Below are 18,969 nucleotides of genomic sequence, written 5' to 3' on the forward strand. Positions count from 1 at the left end.
AGCAGGCACATCCCATATCCTGGCTACTCCACTTCCAATCCAACTGTGCTAATGTGCCTGGGAAGCAGCAGATGATGGGTCAAGTACTTGAGTCCCTGTCACCCACATGGGAGACATGGATGGAGTTCCTGGCTCCTGACTTCAGCTTAGCCCATCCCTGACTATTGTGGGCATTTGTAGAGTGATCCAATGCATGGAGGATCTCTTCCTTTCTCTCCTTCCCTGCTCTCCAACCCCTTCTTTTCAGTCTTTAAAAATATAGAAAGAATTATTCCATGAAACACAGGACATTTATCTTGATTTTTTAAAGAAATAAAATCCAGTGGTTGGGAAGTAATTTCAGTTTTCAAAAATGTAAAAGTGTGAGAAATTCACTTCAGTTGTGGAAAATTTCAAATGTAAATGTGTGTGTGTATAAGTACATGTGTATATATATATATAACTATATATATACATAAATACACACACAATCATATTTAAAAGTAGAAAGACTAATATAATAAATTGCTTCTTCCCATTACCCAGATTTTTTTTTTATTAGACAGAGTTAGTGAGAGAGAGAGACAGAGAAAATTCTTCCTTTTTCCATTGGTTCACTCCCCAAGTGGCTGCCACAGCCAGCGCATTGCGGCCAGCATGCTGCGCTGATCCGAAGCCAGGAGCCAGGTGCCTCCTCCTGGTCTCCCATGCGGGTGCAGGGCCCAAGGACCTGGGCCATCCTCCACTGCACTCCCGGGCCACAGAGGAGAGCTGGACTGGAAGAGGAGCAACCAGGACAGAATCCGGCGCCCCAACCGGTACTAGAACCCGGGGTGCGGGCGCTGCAGGCAGAGGATTAGCCTAGTGAGCCGTGGCGCCAGCCAATATGGATGTGTTCTTCTGTGTCCACGATGCTACCGACACATCCTGTGAATAATTCCTTATTGTTATCTAGTACCTAGCACATAACACATTTCCTCTGTTACTTTTTGACATTTGGTTTATTCATATCCAAATATAAACAGGGTTCACACAATGCATTTGATTGTTATGTTTTTGAATCTCTTTTGAGCTAGGGTTCATGTTTGTGATAGGTGGTTTTAGTGGCCAAGGGGGTGAGTGGGAAGAAACAGATTGAGGTGATGTGTTTTAAACGATATTGGAAGGAAGCTTGAAATCGCAGCCAACCGAGACTAGGGAGATTTGATTGTAGCCTATATGGCTGAAATATTTGCTAGGTTCTTAGCAAACTCTTAATGAATCCTTTAAAGTAGTATTATTTATATGTGTTATTCTATATGGAACATACAGCTAAATTTGAGTTATTGTTGTTTTAGTCAGAAACTGAAGTTGTTTATTTTACACTAAACTAGAATAATTGGGAAAAAATTCTAAATATGTATGTATGTTTAAAGATTTATTTATTTATTTGGAAGGCAGAGTTACAGAGAGCCAGAGAAAGAGAGAGAGGTCTTCATCTGCTGGTTCACTCCCCAAATGGCTGCAACAGCTGGAACTGGGCGGATCCAAAGCCAGGAGCCAAGAGCTTCCTTGGGGTCTCCCATATGGGTGCAGGGGCCCAAGGACTTGGGCCCTCTCCTACTGCTTTCCCAGGCCATAGCAGAGAGCTGGATTGGAAGTGGAGCAACCAGGACTTGAACCGGCATCCATATGGGATACTGGCACTGCAGGTGGCAGATTTACCTACTCCTCCACAGGGCTGTTCCCCCCCTCCATGTGTTTTTAAGACATCTAATTCTCAATATTTATTAGAAATCAGATATTTTTCTGGTATCTTTCTCAGTTTAGAAAATATTATTTTTTCCTTTGGACTTTATTTTCATATATTAATTTCAATTAAATTCAGTTATCTTCCTATGATAATTTGTGTACTTATCACTAAATATGCTGTTTCTTCAAATAATAGTATAGAGTCTGGTAGGACATAAGTGTAGATATTAGAAAAGGTAAATTGTGTGTTCTCAAGTACCATAAATACACTCAATGTGGTAGAGCAGAAGCTCACTCATGCAGTTTTCAGAACAACCTTACAGCGTTCCCGCCTCTCTGCAGTGCACTGGCTTTCTTGATTCTCTCTAGGCTCTGGTTCTCTCTAGGATTTATTTATGGTAGGCCACATTGTGAGAGAGATGAAGTGGTTACTAAGGAATAGTTTAAAATGTTTTATTTGCGTATAATTTCTGTAAGTATAGAACGTAAGTCACAGTAAACAATGAAGTTATGTTTTCTTTGTTGGAAATCTTGAGTCTTAGCAGCATAAGACATGTGAGGGCTTGACTAGCCTCTTCACAGCACTTGGAGCATGGTTGTGGACCTATGTGTTAAAGCTTCTTTAGCAGTCAGGCACATGCTCCACACACAGAAGTTGTGGAATCTTCAATAACTGAACCCTAAGACCCATGATAAGGAGAGTAGATGGAAAATACAAGGGGGACTTTTTAGTTCCGCACCTCCCACCCAGTGCAAGGGTGACTGTTTCCTGAAGCTGTACTTGTGTCAGCAGCTCGTGCATTTACCTTTTGGTGCTTGATAATTGCTAACGATGTTTACATATGCCTTGTAGGTGCCCTGATGTGAGTCTGCAAAAGCTGCCGGAACAGTGGTTATGGAATGTTTTGGAGGAAATTAAATGCAGTGATCCTTCCTCTAAACTCTGTGCCACAAGGCGCAGTGCTGGAATTCCTTTCTACATACAGGTACTTATCTATAGGACTGCAGTGGCTTGTTTCTTTGTCTTTTGATGGTAGTGTATTCTGATCCACTTAACACATGAGTGTGCATATTGCATGAGGGACATTTCTGTCTTTTCAGTTCTCTGAGACTTTGTTTTGCTGCATGGACAGTGTGTTCCTGTGGCATTTCTGTTCTTGGAACAAACCCTCTAAGAGGTCAATCTTGTAATGTAAACAGAGGGTGGTATAATGAATAATTATACCGCTTATGTATTAAGTAGGGAGACATCACTATGATACATTCATCGCTCCCTTCCAGGAAGTGCATATGTTACATTTTCTTAAAAAAAAAAAAAAAAAGTCTTTAGGGCTGGCAGTTTGGCATAGCAGGTGGATCCATAGCCTGTGATGCTGGCATCTCACTTGGGCGCCTGTTCAAATCCCTGCTGTTCTACTTCCAGTCCAGCTCCCTGCTGATGCTCCTGGGAAAGCATTGGAAGATTGCTCAAGTATTTGGTACCCTGCCACTCCTGTGGGAGACCCGGATGGAGCTCTTGGCTCTTGGTCTTCATTTCAAGACCCTCAAAATTCTTCCTGTAGGCCACCAATGTTAACAGATTCCTTTGACTCCATCCAGAAGATAATCATAATCTCAGTAATAGTTAACATTTATTAGTGGTTATTTCACATATATTACTTTTTTCAATCCTTTCCCTAGCCCTGTGATATAGGTATTGTTAACATCCATATATCCTAGAAGAAGGAGCTAGAGCTCAGAACAGTTAAGTTGCTTTCCAGAAGCCATGGGTATGGTCAAAGCCAGGCTAAGACATGGGTGTAGGCAATCTGACTCCTGAGCCCCTCTTCCTATGAGAATATGTCTGAATTAGTGTGTTTTTCTTTGGACCATAGAAAGAAACACTGTGAGCCCTTGCTTTTTCTCATGGATCATTATACCTTAAAGATGGCTTCGTATTTGCACACTCAGATACTGCTATCAATTGGAAAATATTTATTTTCACAATGTAGAAATTATCACCTTCCCGAACCCAAAAAATAAAAAGCAGTACCCTCACAATATTTAATCTGTCCTGTCTCAAAAGGCCTTTGTTTAATACAGAGTAAAGTCTAGGAATGGTGGAGTATAATAAAAGTAACAAGAAGTGAAATTAAGGCTCTGTGTCGCTAGGGCTCCTATGTCGTTTCCTTCTTTCTCCTATTCCTCCCTCAAAATCCCAAAGTTCCTCCATGGTTATTTTGGTGACAGTGGGTGTGAGTTGCAGAGGTTTTCGACAGAGATCATCGGCTTCGTTTTTCTGGACAGATCTTAGTGACCTTCAGAAATCCCCTTCTCCCTCATCTGGCCCCTGCTGTATTGGTGTAGTTCTCTCTCCTGCTTGTAATTCATTCTGCCCTGGTGTTCATGCCTTCGTTGTCAATCTGGGGATGAGTGTAAAGGAAGGAGCAAGGTCTTGCTGCCTGTTTGTGCTGTGTGCTCATTGTACTCTGATGCTCAGCTAGTTCCAAGTACTGGTTTTAGGGACAGATGATCACGAGGTGTACTTTCTCACCTCAGCCTTGGCACGAGTGTCACAACTTTGCCTACTTCTTTGGGGAAAAAACCCGATCTTCCCCAGAAGGCATTTCAGTAATTGTGTGTAGCTTTCTTATTTAATTTGAATAAAGTCTAAAGGAAAATATGCTTAAAGAGAGTCCCTATTTCTCTTAGCATGATTTAGTAGTAAAGTTATATTGTTTGTTCTGGAAATCTCTGTTTAGCATTAATTGTGGAGAAATATTCCTTAACTTTTGAGTTGACTATTTATGTAGACAGATATAAAATTTTTAAATAGTCTTTCTGAGCATAAATGCACTGTGAGAAATCTCTTTTTTAAAGTTTAAATTACTTATTTGAAATAATAACAGAGGGAAAGAGAGAGATCTTCCATTGCTGGCTCTTTCCCCACATGCCTGCAACAGCCAAGTCTGGGCCAGACCAAAGCCAGACGCTAGGAACTCCATCTGGGTCTCCCATGTGCCTAGCAGGGACCCTAGTACTTAGGCCATCATCTGCTGCCTCCCAAGGTGCACATTATCAAGAAGCTGGATGGGAAGTGGAGGTGGGACTCCTCCAGGCATTCCTAGATGGGATGCGGGCCTGTGGCAACTTGTCCTGCAGCGCCATAACACCAGCCTCAGGAAATTTCTTTTAAACCTCACTATTTTGTGTGTGTATATCTTAATATTCCTCTTTTATGGATTATAAATGCTTCAGAAGAAGCTGAATAAGTTAAAACTGTCATACTTGGGAACCAGTAACTACATACTTATGAAGAGTAGGTGTAGAGGGAGTCTGAAAGTATGGCTAACCTGACTTTTAACAGTTTTTTTGAGATATAACTCACTGTACAATTTGTGCTTTTAACATGCACAGGTCAGTGGTTTTTAGTATATTCGCAGAGCTGCACAACCATCACCACAGTCTGATTTTAGAGCATCATCCCCCCAATCCTCTATCCCCATTAGCAGTTATGCCCCCTTTCTACTCCCAGCCCAAGACAACCACTGTTCTAGCTTCTCTCTTATAGATTTGTCTATTCTGGGTATTTCATACGAGTGGAATCATACAGTATGTGGTCTTTTGCATCTGGCTTCTTTTACTTCGCATCATGTTTTCAAGGTCCATTCTGTAGCATGTGTCAATATTTCACTACTTTTTGTTGCCTCAAGTGGTTTGATTTCTTATTTTTGTTTATTGCCTGTTGGCAAAGTGTTAGAAACAAGGGGAATGAGCCGCTGCTTGAAAATTCAAATGTAGGAGCCCTGTAGAGCTTGTAGTATTTTCGTCTCCTGGAGTTTCCAGTGCTGTGATTGTGAGTTGATTAGTCCTCCAGGTATACTCTTCTGGAAAGAAGTAAAGAACTGATCAATCTCTAGGGAGCCTCAAAATTATTAGAAGAAATTTAATCCAGTTTTTTTTTTTTTTAAAGAAAAGAAATTTAGAGTGGAATAAATGTGTTACCAAACTGAGTTGCATATTGTGGTTAAGCCCTGCTACCTAATTGAAGTCCTTAAGGAACTGTCAATAAGAGTCATTTCTCAGACTCTTAGAGTTAGGTAATTAGCAAGCAAACTGGAAGTGATCTCAGGAATGATGGGATTTCGCCTTAATCTCATTTTACAGTGGTGGGCATTTGGTGCAACAGTTAAGATGCTGGATTTTCTTTCTCTTCTCTCTCTCTTTTTCATTCCCTCTCTCTCTCTTTCCTTTTTTATTTGAAAGGCAGAGATACAGATAGAAAAGGAGAGAGAGAAAGAGATCTTCCATCTGCTGGTTCAGGCCCCAAGTGACTGCAATGGCTGGGACTAGGCCAGGAGCTGGGACAAACCAGGAGCCAGGAGCTTCCTCTGGGTCTCCCACAGGAGTGCAGGGGACAAAGCACTTAAGCTCTCCTCTGCTGCTTTCCTGGGTACACTAGCAGGGAGCTGGATTGGAAGTGGAGCAGCTGAGACTAGAACCAGTGCTCTTGTGGGATGCTGACACTGTAGGCAGAGGCTTAATCTTCTGGAGCCACGGAGTCGCCCGTAAGGTGCTGTTTATGTGCCCACGTCCAGAATTGGAGTGCCTGAGTTTGAGTCCCAGCTCTGCTTCTGATTCCAGCTTCCTGCTCATGTGCATTCTGGGAGGCAGCAGGTGATGGCTCAAGAATTTGGGTCCCTGCCACCCACCCATGAGACCCAGATTGGGTCCTAGGCTCGTGAGTTTAGCATGGCCCAACTCTGGCTGTTCTCAGCATTTGGGGAGTAAGCCAGTGGATATGAGATATGTGTCTCTTTTCTGTCTCTCTGCCTTTCAAATTAAATAAATTAAATAAATAAATAAGTAAATAATTTTACAGGTAAAGAATCTGAGTGATGAAGAAGTTAAGCCACTTGCCCAAGGCCACGTGGCTCAACTTGCTTGCCTAGATAACCATTTTTGTAAAGGGGATTTTGCATTTGGGGATTGATTCAGGAGCATGGCAAATAGGTATATGTAAAATAAGAATCCCGTTAATTTTTGCCTTGTTTTTCCATAGGCGTTGTTGGCATCAGAACCAAAGAAAGGCAAAATGGATTTGTTGAAAATAACAATGAAGGAGTTAATCTCTTTGGCTGGGCCTACAGATGACTCACAGAGCACAATCCCCCAGGTAATAATGGAAATATACAAACCCTGCATGAAAGACAGTGTTTTTAAATCTTCACTGTATTTTTTAAAAATAATCTGCTAAAGATACAGAATTCTTGAAGATGGGCAGCTATTTGAAGTTTATATGGATACTTTTTTGGGTTATTCATCTTTCCTGTTCACAAAAGAAACCATTTCTTTAGTTGATATATTTTAATCTAATACACTATTTTTAACCTAGGATGAAAGCAGTCAACTTACCTAAAATATTTTATAATATTGCTACATCTAAAAGTTAGAAAATGAATATGTTATCACTTGGTTTTTTTGAGTTGGTGTCCTTTTTAACTTTTGGTCTATTCATATTTTAATTTTAGTTGGCATTTCCCTTTTTAGTCACTACTTGTATGTACAAAGTTGAATTAAACACTCCTTACAGCTCCACTCCATTGCTAGGTAGTAAATACCTATCAATTTCTTGTGCTTTGTAGTCTAGGCTTCCTCAGGAAATTCTTCACAGTAGGACCTTCCTATGCAGCTGGGGGAGGCCATGTTCAGTCACAGAACTGATTGAGAACTGAAGTACAAGCAGTTTTATTTCAGTGCTGTGAGCGCTGTTGAAGGGAAGCCCAAGGGCCAGAATGGCGGCTATTGGCAAAGGAAGGGGTTCACAAGCATATGGCACGTAGTGGCCAGTGACTGTAAGATACAGAATTTCTTGATTTCCTTAAGAAATTTGACTAAACTGTTATCAGTCATCTTTCCTAAATGATCATTTCAAAAAATCTTCCGATGAAGTATGAAAAATATAATTGAATCCATTTTCTTTAACTGTCACTTTAAATATGTACTGTTTTATAAGACCATTTTAAAAAATGGAATTTGGCTTTAAGAAGTTCTGAATAATTATGGCTATACTCTGCCTCAAAGCAATTAATGCCATTCTGGTGATCATTTTTTTATGAAACAGTGAAATTTAAAAATTTTGTCTCTTGACTACTCTTTTAGGCTTTAGTTGTTAATTTACTTTTCTCCCCTCAACTCCCTGGTTTATTTTTTATTATTTTTATTTGTGTTTCTTTGAAACATTTCAGCATACAGAAATGTATAGTATCTAACAAACATCCTTGAAACCAATCCCAGTTTAAGAAATTAAACATTATAGGTAAAATTACACATACCCTGTGGATTTCTGCCAGCCTCATTCATCTTTCTTCCCCGAGCTGTAGCCACTACTGGAGTTAGTGTTGTCATTCCCATGTATTTTTTTTTAAATGATTTATTTATATATTTGAAAGGCAGAGTTACAGAGTAAGAGAAGGAGAGACAGAGAGAAAGATCTTCCATCTGCTGGTTCACTCCTCAAATGGCTGCAGTTTGGGACAGGTGGAAGCCAGGAGCCAAGACTTTCTTCCTGGTCTCCTACATGAGTGCAGGGGTCATGGGACGTGGGCCATCCGCTGACGCTTTCCCAGATGCACTAGCAGGGAACTGGATCGGGACTAGAGCAGCCAGAACTTGAATTGGATGCCAGTGCTGCTGGCCATGTCATAACCCACTGCACCACAGCACTGGCCCCTCCCATGTATTTCTGTCATACATTTATGTCCGCCTTTTACATCTGTAGTATCAAGTACTTATCTTTTTATAGTTTTAGATTTTTCAATAAGCATTATTTCTTAAGATTAGAAACTCTAGTTCACTTTGATTTCTTTACAAAATTGTTTCTTTGAGAGGCACACACAGAGAGTGAGGGCAAGATGGCTGCCGTTTTCTGGTTCATTCCTCAGATGCACATGATGGCCCTGGCCGAGCTGCATTTGAAGCCGGGAACCAGAAGCCCAATTACTTGATATTGCTGTGGCCTCCCAGGGTGTGCGTTACCAGGAAGCTGGAGACCGAAGGCCTATGTGTGATATCCGTCAAACCCAAGGACTCTAGCCTGGAATGTGAGCATCTCAGCTGCTAGGCCAAATGTCTGCCCTTCATTTTTTGTTCCTTTTCTGAACAGTGTTTCTTCGAGGGAGTGAACCAGTGGATGGGAGGAAGCACTCTCTACATTTCTCGGACTCTATCTGCCTTTAAATATTTTGTTTGAAAGTAAATAAATAAAAATTTTAAAAAGAATAGTATTTTTAAGAACATTCTTATAAATGGTGAGCATGTGTGTTTATTCTCTTGAATACACATGTAAGAGTGGCTGTTGGCTGTTATGATAGTCAAGTTACACTAGACTCAATAGAGTAAGTTTGGGAGTTTTCCTTCTCTGAACATCTTATATAAGATTGTTCTTTCACGGTGCAGGTGCTGTGGCTCACTTGGTTAATCCTCCGCCTGTGGTGCCAGCATCCCATATGTTATCTAGTCCTGGTTGCTCCTCTTCCAGTCCAGCTCTCTGCTGTGACCCAGGAGGGCAGTGGAGGATGGCACAAGTGCTTGGGCGCCTGCACCCTCATGGGAGACCAGGAAGAGGCTCCTGGCTCCTGGCTTCAGATCGGCGCAACGCTGGCAGTAGTGGCCATTTGGGGAGTGAACCAACAGAAGGAAGACCTTTCTCTCTGTCTCTCTCTCTCACTGTCTAACTCTACCTGTCAAATAATTAAAAAAATTAAAAAAAAAAAAAAGATTGTTCTTTCAATGTTTGGAATTCATTGGTAAAATCATATGGATATGTTTATTATTTTTATGGTTAATTCATTGGATTTTTTTTTTTTTAGTGTCTAGGAGAATTAAAGATTTCTTTTTTTTATTTGAGAGACTTGAAGATGAGAGAGAATTCTTATCTGCTGATTCATTCCCCAAATGCCTGAAATGGCTGGGGCTGGGCTATGAGTGGAGCCAGGAGCCAGGAATATGATTCAGGTCTTCCACATGGGTGTCAGGTATCTCAGTACGTGAGCCGTCACTGCTGCCTCCCAGTGTCTATGTTGGTGGAAGGTTAGAGTCAGGAGCCAGAGCTGGACTCAAACCTAGCTACTCTGTCCTAGCACTTGGGCATCCCAGCTGGTAGCATAACCACTGGACCAAGCACTTGCCCCTCTCGTCTTATTTAATTTTCTTTCTCTCAGTTTTTTCTTCTATCATCTTCTTTTTTTTTCTTTTTTTTTTTTTTTTTTTGACAGGCAGAGTGGACAATGAGAGAGAGAGACAGAGAGAAAGGTCTTCCTTTGCCGTTGGTTCACCCTCCAATGGCCGCCGCGGCCAGCGCGCTGCGGCCGGCGCACCGCGCTGATCCGATGGCAGGAGCCAGGAGCCAGGTGCTTCTCCTGGTCTCCCATGGGGTGCAGGGCCCAAGCACTTGGGCCATCCTCCACTGCACTCCCTGGCCACAGCAGAGAGCTGGCCTGGAAGAGGGGCAACCGGGACAGAATCCGGCGCCCTGACCGGGACTAGAACCCGGTGTGCCGGCGCCGCTAGGCGGAGGATTAGCCTAGTGAGCTGTGGCGCCGGCCTTCTATCATCTTCATTGGACACTTAGCACATTCATTTTCAGTGATTTTTTTTTTTAAGTTTATTTGACAGGTCGAGTTATAGACAGAGAGAGAGAGAGAGAGAGAGAGAGAGAAAGGTCTTCCTTCCGTTGGTTCACTCTCCAAATGGCCGCTACTGCCGGCGCTGTACCGATCCGAAGCCAGGAGCCAGGTGCTTCCTCCTGGTCTCCCATGTGGGTGCAGGGCCCAAGGACTTGGGCCATCCTCCACTGCCCTCCCAGGCCACAGCAGAGAGCTGGACTGGAAGAGGAGCAACCAGGACAAAAACCTGGCACTCATATGGAATGCTGGTACCCCAGGTGGAGGATTAACCATGTGAGCCATGGCACCAGCCCATTTTCAGTGATTTTTATAAGTATCAGCATCTAAGATCCTATAAATGTTAATGTGTACCAACTTTATTATTCAGCTCTAAGTTTTTTTTTTTTAATTTTCTTTGGCCGTTATTTTAAGATGTGTAAATTTTAGAAGCATTTAAAGCAATATTTATAACTTAATTCCATTGTGATCAGCACATGATATATTATCACTATTCTTTTGTTGAGGCTTTGTGGCTAGATGAATAAAAAATACATATTTCATGTGTGCTTGAAAAGAATGTATTATTTGTTAGGTGCAGGATTCTACATATCTTCATTGTGTCAGGCTTTTTTATTGCATTGTTAAAGTCTAGTTTTTTTAAAAAAATTTATTTATTTATTTGCGAGGCAGAGCTACAGAGAGAGGGATAGACAAAGAGAAAGGTCCTGCATCTGCAGGTTCACTCCCCAAATGGCCACAATAGCCAGAGCTGGGCTGATGCAAGTGCAGTGCAAGGGACAAAGCACCTGGGCCGTGCTCCACTGCTTTCCCAGGCCATAAGAAGAGAACCAGATCAGAAGAGGAGCATCTGGGACACAAACCAGCGTCCATATAGGATACCGGTGCCATAGGCAGAGGCTCAGCCTACTATGCCACAACGCTGGCCCCCAAAGTCCAATTTTTAAAAAATGGATCTGTCAGTTTTGGGTGTTTTAAAAATTAAATCTGCTATTCCTTTTTTTTTTTTTTTTTGTATTGTCTCTTCTTGCCATTCAGTTATTTTTTTTGTTTTCAGGCCGTGCTGTTGGGTATGTACAGATTTAGAATTCTCATAATTTTCAACCTACAACTAATTTTCAGCTCTTTGTTCTAGGTTCATGCTTTAAACATCCTTAGAGCTTTGTTCAGAGATACACGACTGGGAGAAAATATTATTCCTTATGTTGCTGATGGAGCTAAAGCTGCAATTCTGGGCTTTACATCACCTGTCTGGGCAGTAAGTGCTTTTGTCATTTATTTTCATTGACAGAATTAAGCTTGTTGGTAGATTTTAGTAAACTATCCTTTCACTAGATGATAAATAAATATATATATATATATGTACACACTGTGTATTATCAAGGAGGGTTTTTAAAAGATAAACCTTGGATATTTTTATGGTTTCATTTATGTTGTTTGTTGGCTTATTAGCCATTACTCTTTTTTTTATTTATTTATTTTAACTTTTATTTAATGAATATAAATTTCCAAAGTACAGCTTATGGATTACAATGGCTTCCCCCCCATAATGTCCCTCCCACCCGCAACCCTCCCCTTTCCCACTCCCTCTCCCCTTCCATTCACATCAAGATTCATTTTCGATTCCCTTAATAACAGAAGATCAGTTTAGCATACATTAAGTAAATATTTCAACAGTTTGCTCCCACACAGAAACATAAAGTGAAAAATACTGTTTGAGTACTAGTTATAGCATTAAATCTCAATGTACAGCACACTAAGGACAAAGATCCTACATGAGGAGTAAGTGCACAGTGACTCCTGTTGTTGACTTAACAAATTGACACTCTTGTTTATGGCATCAGTAATCACCCTAGGCTCTTGTCATGAGCTGCCAAGGCTATGGAAGCCCTCTGAGTTCACCGACTCTGATCATATTTAGACAAGGCCATGGTCAAAGTGGAAGTTCTCTCCTCCCTTCAGAGAAAGGTACCTCCTTCTTTGATGACCCATTCTTTCCACTGGGATCTCACTCGTGGAGATCTTTCATTTAGGTTTTTTTTTTTTCCCCAGAGTGTCTTGGCTTTCCATGCCTGCAATTCTCTCATGGGCTTTTCAGCCGGATCCGCATGCCTTAAGGGCTGATTCTGAGGCCAGAGTGCTGTTTAGGACATCTGCCATTCTATGGGTCTGCTGTGTATTTCACTTCCCATGTTGGATCGTTCTCTCCCTTTTTTATTCTATCAGCTAGTATTTGCAGACACTATTCTTGTTTATGTGATCCCTTTGGTTGTTAGTCCTATCATTATGATCAATTGTGAACAGAAATTGATCACTGGGACTAGTGAGATGGCATTGGTACATGCCACCTTGATGGGATTGAATTGGAATCCCCTGGTATGTTTCTAACTCTACCATTTGAGGAAAGTCAGCTTGAGCATGTCCCTCTTGGTTTTTTTATTTTAGTGGTTGCTTTAGGGTTTATGGTAGATATTTTTAACTTATTTCAATCTACTCTTATATGATATTTCACCATGTCATTTAAAGTGTAGGAACATAATAACAGTGTACTTCTGTTTCTCTTCTCCCTTTATATTTTTATTGTTCTACATTTTACTTTTATGTATGTTGAAAACCCACACTACATTGTTATTTTTGTTTAAACAGTTACCTTTCTTTTCAGTTTACCATTTAAACCATTTGCAAGTATACCCAATTCGTGTACAATATCTCACCCACACTGGTACATTTTCAGGACTTTTTCATATCCTCAACAGGGCATTAACTCTCCATCTCCCACCCCCTCAACCCCTGGCAATCTCTGTTCTACTTTCTGTATCTGAATTTGCCCGGTCTAATACTTCCTATAAGTGGAAATATAATATTTGTGCTTTTATTGGGTTATTTCACTTGTATAATGTTTTTAAGGTTTATCCACATTGTAGCATGTATCAGAATTTTTTTTTCAAGGCTGAATAATATTCTTTGTATATTTACTACATTTTTGTTTATCTTCTCATTTATTGATGGGTGTTAAAGTTGCGAATAGTACTATAGTGAATATTGATGTACACATGTGTGAGTTTCTGCTTTCAGTTTTTCTGGGTCTATCATAAGATAATTCTATGTCTAGCTTTTTGATGAACTGCCAACCTGTTTTCCACAGCAGCATTATATATGCTATCAGCAATGCACAGAAATGCCAGTTTCTAGACATCGTCACCAACATTTGTTGTTTTCCACTTTATTATAGTAGCCATTAAATTTTAAAATTTTAACTGACACATAACAGTTGTATATAATTATGGGGTGCCATGCAATGCATGTATATAATGTATGATAACAGCTATTTTAATGGGTACAAAGTGGTATCTCATTCTGGTTTTCATTTGCATTTCCCCACTGATGAGTGATGTTGATCTGGAAGCAGACAAATTCTTAGTTTCTCAGTGTGTTTTTTCTTTTGGATGCTATGGCTTCTGTGTATCAATGTGCTGAGTAAACACTATAAATATATTCTATCAGATGTTGAGAAAACAATACATACACTTAAAGGGAGAAATTAAACACTGATCACATTTTCTTTTGCAATATGATCACTGTCCAGAAGTCTTTGGATTCAAAACTCTAAAGATAGTGAATGTTACCCAGTACAATTGTTGAGTTTCAATAAGTAAACTTTTGTTTGTTTTTATCATGAGTCCTAGGAGAAATACCATGGTTCTTCAGTTTTCTTCTTGTGTCTTCTAGAATATAGAACGCATGTGGTTTGTAGATACTTGAAATTTGGCTTTTAAAAAGAAGCATGAAAGAGAGGAGAAGAGAAGCTAGGCCCTAATACATTACCTGCAGAGTGGAGTATTTACTAGAAAGGCCGCTTTCCAAGTAGTGAGCTGCACAAACTGATACCTGCATGATAAGCCTCTGATTGAGTCAGTGTGTTGCAGTGGTTGCCAAAGGCATGCAGTCTCCCAGTGCCAGGAGGGATCCTCAAGGTTGCCAACTCTTGCCTGGAAAATGGTGCATCTTCCTGTAAGACATACAGACTTCTGGAATTCTGTCTAGGAGCATTGCATAAGTGCTCTTGAGGACACTATTTACCTTTTGCATTACAGGAAGCAGAGACTACAGGAAGCAGAGAGGTAGGAATGTGTCTTGACCATCAGGACAGCTAGAGATCATAACACTGATCACCAGAAATAGCACTGTTTTCTTCAAACCATTGATTCCAGATGACCCAGGAAGTAATTTCTGTGAACGGGCTTTCAGAGAGTGAAACCTGGTGATTTTGTCAATGTCTTAGGAAAATCAAATATCAGAAATGAGTGATTCATTTTTTTGAGAAAAGCATTTTTGAGACCCTATGCAGTAACACCCGTGCACTACCTAAATTTTCAAAAGAAAGAAAAGCATATAAGAATAGTAAAAGTTACCTGTTAAACCACCATACAGATATATTATCCCGCTGGTGCATTTTCTTCCCCTTTTTCTGTGTGGCTTTTGTATGTGAATAGCACCCATGTGGACATCTATCCCCCAGAGGCTGCAAAAAAGTCCTTTTGTATAATTGTATTTCTTGAGATACTCCTGTGAGAGAATCTTTAGTTTCTGTTGAGGTTGTTTGTTTTACCAGAGAAAATAAACCTCATACTATAATGATCCATGCTGTTACTTTAATATATTGTTAGGCTTTCTTACCTATAAACCTAATCTAAGGAAGACCAAAATTATAAAGTAACATTTTACAAAAACAGTCTACCTTACCATTTTTATTGTAGTTGTTTAAAGAGTGTTTTCCTTAATACACATGAAGTATGTTTTGATCTGTAGACGTTTGGTTTATACACATCCTCTCAGGAATATGTCTGTGCCTGAAGTTGGCTGCATCTATACTTTTGAACTTGTAGTAAAGGAACAGTTTTCAGAAAACATTTATGTATATATTTAATTTGTTTTCAAGATTCCTCAATTTTTTTGTATTGAGACCATAGAGATCGCTCAATCTTTGCCACCTAATAGGTACTTTTAAAACAGAGGGAAAATGGAAAATTGTATTATTTTAAACGTATTAGGCATTAGGGACATCTACTATGTTGCAGATGATCTATTAAGCCCTCGAAATATAAGAATAAATAAGACATTGTATTTTTCATGTACCCGATATCGTTTACATTTTCTTAGTTCTGTTATCATTGTATCTATCATTTAAAAAAAATATTTATTTATTTCTCTGAAAGAGTTACAGAGAGAAGAGGAGGAGGGGGAGGAGGAGGAGGAGGAGGAGGAGGAGGAGAGAGAGAGAGAATCTTCCATCTGCTGGTTTACTCCCCAAATAGCCTCAATGGCCAGAGCTGGGCTAGGCTGAAGCCAGGAGCCAGGGGCTTCTTTGGTCTCCCACATAGATGTAGAGGCCCAAGCTCTTGAGCAATCTTCTGCTGCTTTCTCAGGCCATTAGCAGGGAGCTGGATTGGAAGTGGAACAGCCGGGATACAAAGCGATGCCAGTATGGGATGCTGGCAGTTGTAAATGGTGGCTTAAACCACTGCAGCACAGCACTGGCCCCTATAATCCTCATTTTATAGATAAGGAAAACAAAGCTCAGAGAGGTGAAACAATTTTAAGGACACACAGCTATTATCTGTCAAATTCTAGAATATGTGCTATTGTAGAGGAAGGAAGGTTTTGCTGTTACAAGAATACAGAGAATGTCCACTTTATTTACCTTGTAGGGTTCTTTTCCTGTTTCCTTAGAAGACAAATGGAATTAGAACCTAGAACCTATGATTTTATTGAGTGATACCAACCTGGAGAAGCCAGAATGAAAGAAAACAAAAAAGAAATAAGGCAAGGAAAGAAGGAAGACATTACCAAGTGGGCCTTAGCCTTGCAGGAAGACTGAACTGATATCATGTCACATGGTACATCTTCCAGCCAGACCATGTGAATCTACCACCTCTTGGAACAACAGTCCTATCTCCCATCTCTCTCTCTCTCTCTCTCTCTCTCTCTTGTTAATGTTCACCCCTTGGGGCATTAACATAATCCGAACAGGAATTGGCACTACTACTGGGGAGCTACTAAGGAAGCTAGACACCATGTCCTGTGATGTGATATCTCGTCTGAATCTAGAGATTGCTGGATGAGTCAGAACCTCCATGGGTGTGGTTGGGACAGACATGGGGTTTGAAGCCCTGACTCCCACTGTTGCTGCAAAGCCCTGCATGAGAGAGTTTCCCAGCAGGGGAATGATGAGCTCTGACAGATGTGGTTAAAAGTGGAGACTGGATTGTAAGGTGGTAAGAAGGAAGAAGGAAGACCAGTCAGGAAGCTGTCGAACTAGTTCTGCCAAAATACCATGGGGGCCCACAATAGAGAAGTGATTAGTAGAGAATGAGAGATGATCATTTTGACATATATTTTGGAAACTAGTTAAAAACTTAAGTGACAAAGTAATTTATTGTGTATGTGTGTGAGTAAACTTCAGAAACTCCAGTGAATGTGCCAGGGTCCCTCCAAGTCCCATCCTGGGTTTATATTCTCACCTGGTATATGTTCAGCTTGCTTCCTTCAGGCCAATTCATGAACAGCATGCCGTGGGTTTCAGAGGAGGATAAGAAAAAGGCCCTTTTACAGCTTCCTGGTAGTGCTGTGCATGTCCCCTGTCCCTCTGGCTATCAGTAAGCTGTCTGGTAATTGAGAGGCTATCTCAAGAGTACCTGTCCAAGGGAAGAGGGAGGAGAGGTGGGAGTCTGGGTGGGAGGTGGGTATGGTGGGAAGAATAACTTTATTCCTGAAGTTGTACTTATGAAATGTATATTCCTTAAACACATAAATTAAAAAGAAAATAAAAAGATTACCAGTCAAGGGCTATGTAGTGCTGAAACCTAGCTGTGCTCTGCTCGTTATGCTAAATGCCTAAGCACCCAGAGGAAAATGTCCTTTTCTGCCAATCTACTTGTAGGTGCTCTATTGACTAGTAGAAGCCCTGTTTCTTCTTTTGTCTTCTTGCAAGAGACATGTCTTGGAGCAGGTCACCATGAACTCCAGAACGTGGCTAGCCCTCTCCTCAGAAATCCCAGCACAGTTTTCTTGGCTTAATGGACGAGGCCCTTAAGATCCTTGTTGTAATGTCTCTTTTCAAGGTCCCATGTTAGGAAGTAATGGAAGGCAAATTAGAATCCAAATCTCATTTTTTTTTTCAGAATATATTTGTTATTAACTTGCTTTATATACATTAGGCAAAATATTTTAAATGTCATATATGGATCCTGTCCTAAAGGACTTAACTGTGTATTGAGGGTAAAGATTGAAGGTGTGTAAATGACCACACTAAATACTGACAGTGTATGAGGGGCTCTGCATTCATACTTTTTGGATGTTTGTGAAGGAAGTATTTAGGTTATTTAAGAAAAAAATGTAGCTGGCGCTGCAGCTCACTAGGCTAATCCTCCACCTGCGGCACCGGCACCCTGGGTTCTAGTCCCGGTCGGGGCGCCGGATTCTGTCCTGGTTGCTCCTCTTCCAGTCCAGCTCTCTGCTGTGGCCCGGGAGTGCAGTGGAGGATGGTTCAGGTCCTTGGGCCTTGCACCAGCATGGGAGACCAGGAGGAGGCACCTGGCTCCTGGCCTTGGATCTCTGCCGCAGCAGCCATTTGGAGGGTGAACCAACGGAAAAGGAAGACCTCTCTCTCTCTCTTTCACTGTCTAAATCTGCCTGTCAAAAAAAAAAAAAAAAAAAGTATATACATGTACCTGTGTGTGCACACACACGCATCGTTTTGTATAACCTGATTTTTTTTTTTTTAAGATTTGCTTATTTATTTGAGAGGCAGAATTAAAGACAGAGAGCAGCAGAGACCGAGAGAGGTCTTCCATCCACTGGTTCACTGCCCAGTTGGCCACAATGGCCGGAGCTGGGCTGATCTGAAACCAGAAGCCAGGAGGTACACCACAGCACCAGCCCCATCCAGATTTTCTTTTCATTTACCTAATTCTTCTGTAACTGACGTAAATCTGTGTAGAAGCTTTTTTGTGAAGGAAAGGAAAGAAAAAATCATTTAAAAGAAAGGAAAGAAAAAGTTCATGTCCTCAATGAATATAAGAAAAAACTGGTAGCAGTTGTCATTTGCACCTGAATGGTGGAGGCTTGGTGGAGAAGGCCATGGGCAGCAGGAAGGTTTTTCTGGTTTCTTCCTTGTGTGGAGGATTGATTGTAGCTAGAATTCTGGGGCAGCCCTTCTGATATCTCCATTTTCACCTTTGCTGTTCCTTACTCTTTCTGTCTTTACTCTCCTTTTAGCTTGCGTTCCCCTTCATTCACCCTGCCCAAAACTGACATGTTTTCAATGCCACTGCTTATTATGACGTTTTCAAAAAATATTAGTCCTGTTAATGACCTTTTGCTTCGTTCACATTAATATTTACCATCAGTGATTCATATTATCAGTGAGAGTGTGGTTTGTCAGTCACTCACAACCTCTTTCTCAATTCTGTGTCTACTTCGGCTTTCTCCTCATTAACTCCATCGTGGTGTGGGACAGAAAATATGAATGAAATACTAAAACAGGAAAAGCAGTACCTGAAGTAAGTGTCCTTCAGCCATTTAAACTATCATCAGA

The 18,969-nt window shown here is 40.8% G+C and overlaps 1 protein-coding gene across 1 annotated transcript in view; it reads left to right on the forward strand.

Annotated features, from left to right (window-relative positions):
- Window positions 1–18,969, forward strand: part of THADA (THADA armadillo repeat containing) — a 233,154-nt gene that overhangs the window by 87,097 nt on the left and 127,088 nt on the right. Inside the window, exons 23-25 of the mRNA XM_070069195.2 lie at window positions 2,564–2,696; window positions 6,752–6,865; window positions 11,509–11,631. Of these exons, the coding sequence (XP_069925296.2) occupies window positions 2,564–2,696; window positions 6,752–6,865; window positions 11,509–11,631 (370 nt within the window). The remainder of the gene's footprint in view (window positions 1–2,563; window positions 2,697–6,751; window positions 6,866–11,508; window positions 11,632–18,969) is intronic.

This window comes from Oryctolagus cuniculus, chromosome 2 (genome assembly GCF_051225735.1).
Source record: "Oryctolagus cuniculus isolate XC-2025 breed Fujian yellow rabbit chromosome 2, ASM5122573v1, whole genome shotgun sequence".
Lineage (NCBI taxonomy): Eukaryota > Metazoa > Chordata > Mammalia > Lagomorpha > Leporidae > Oryctolagus > Oryctolagus cuniculus.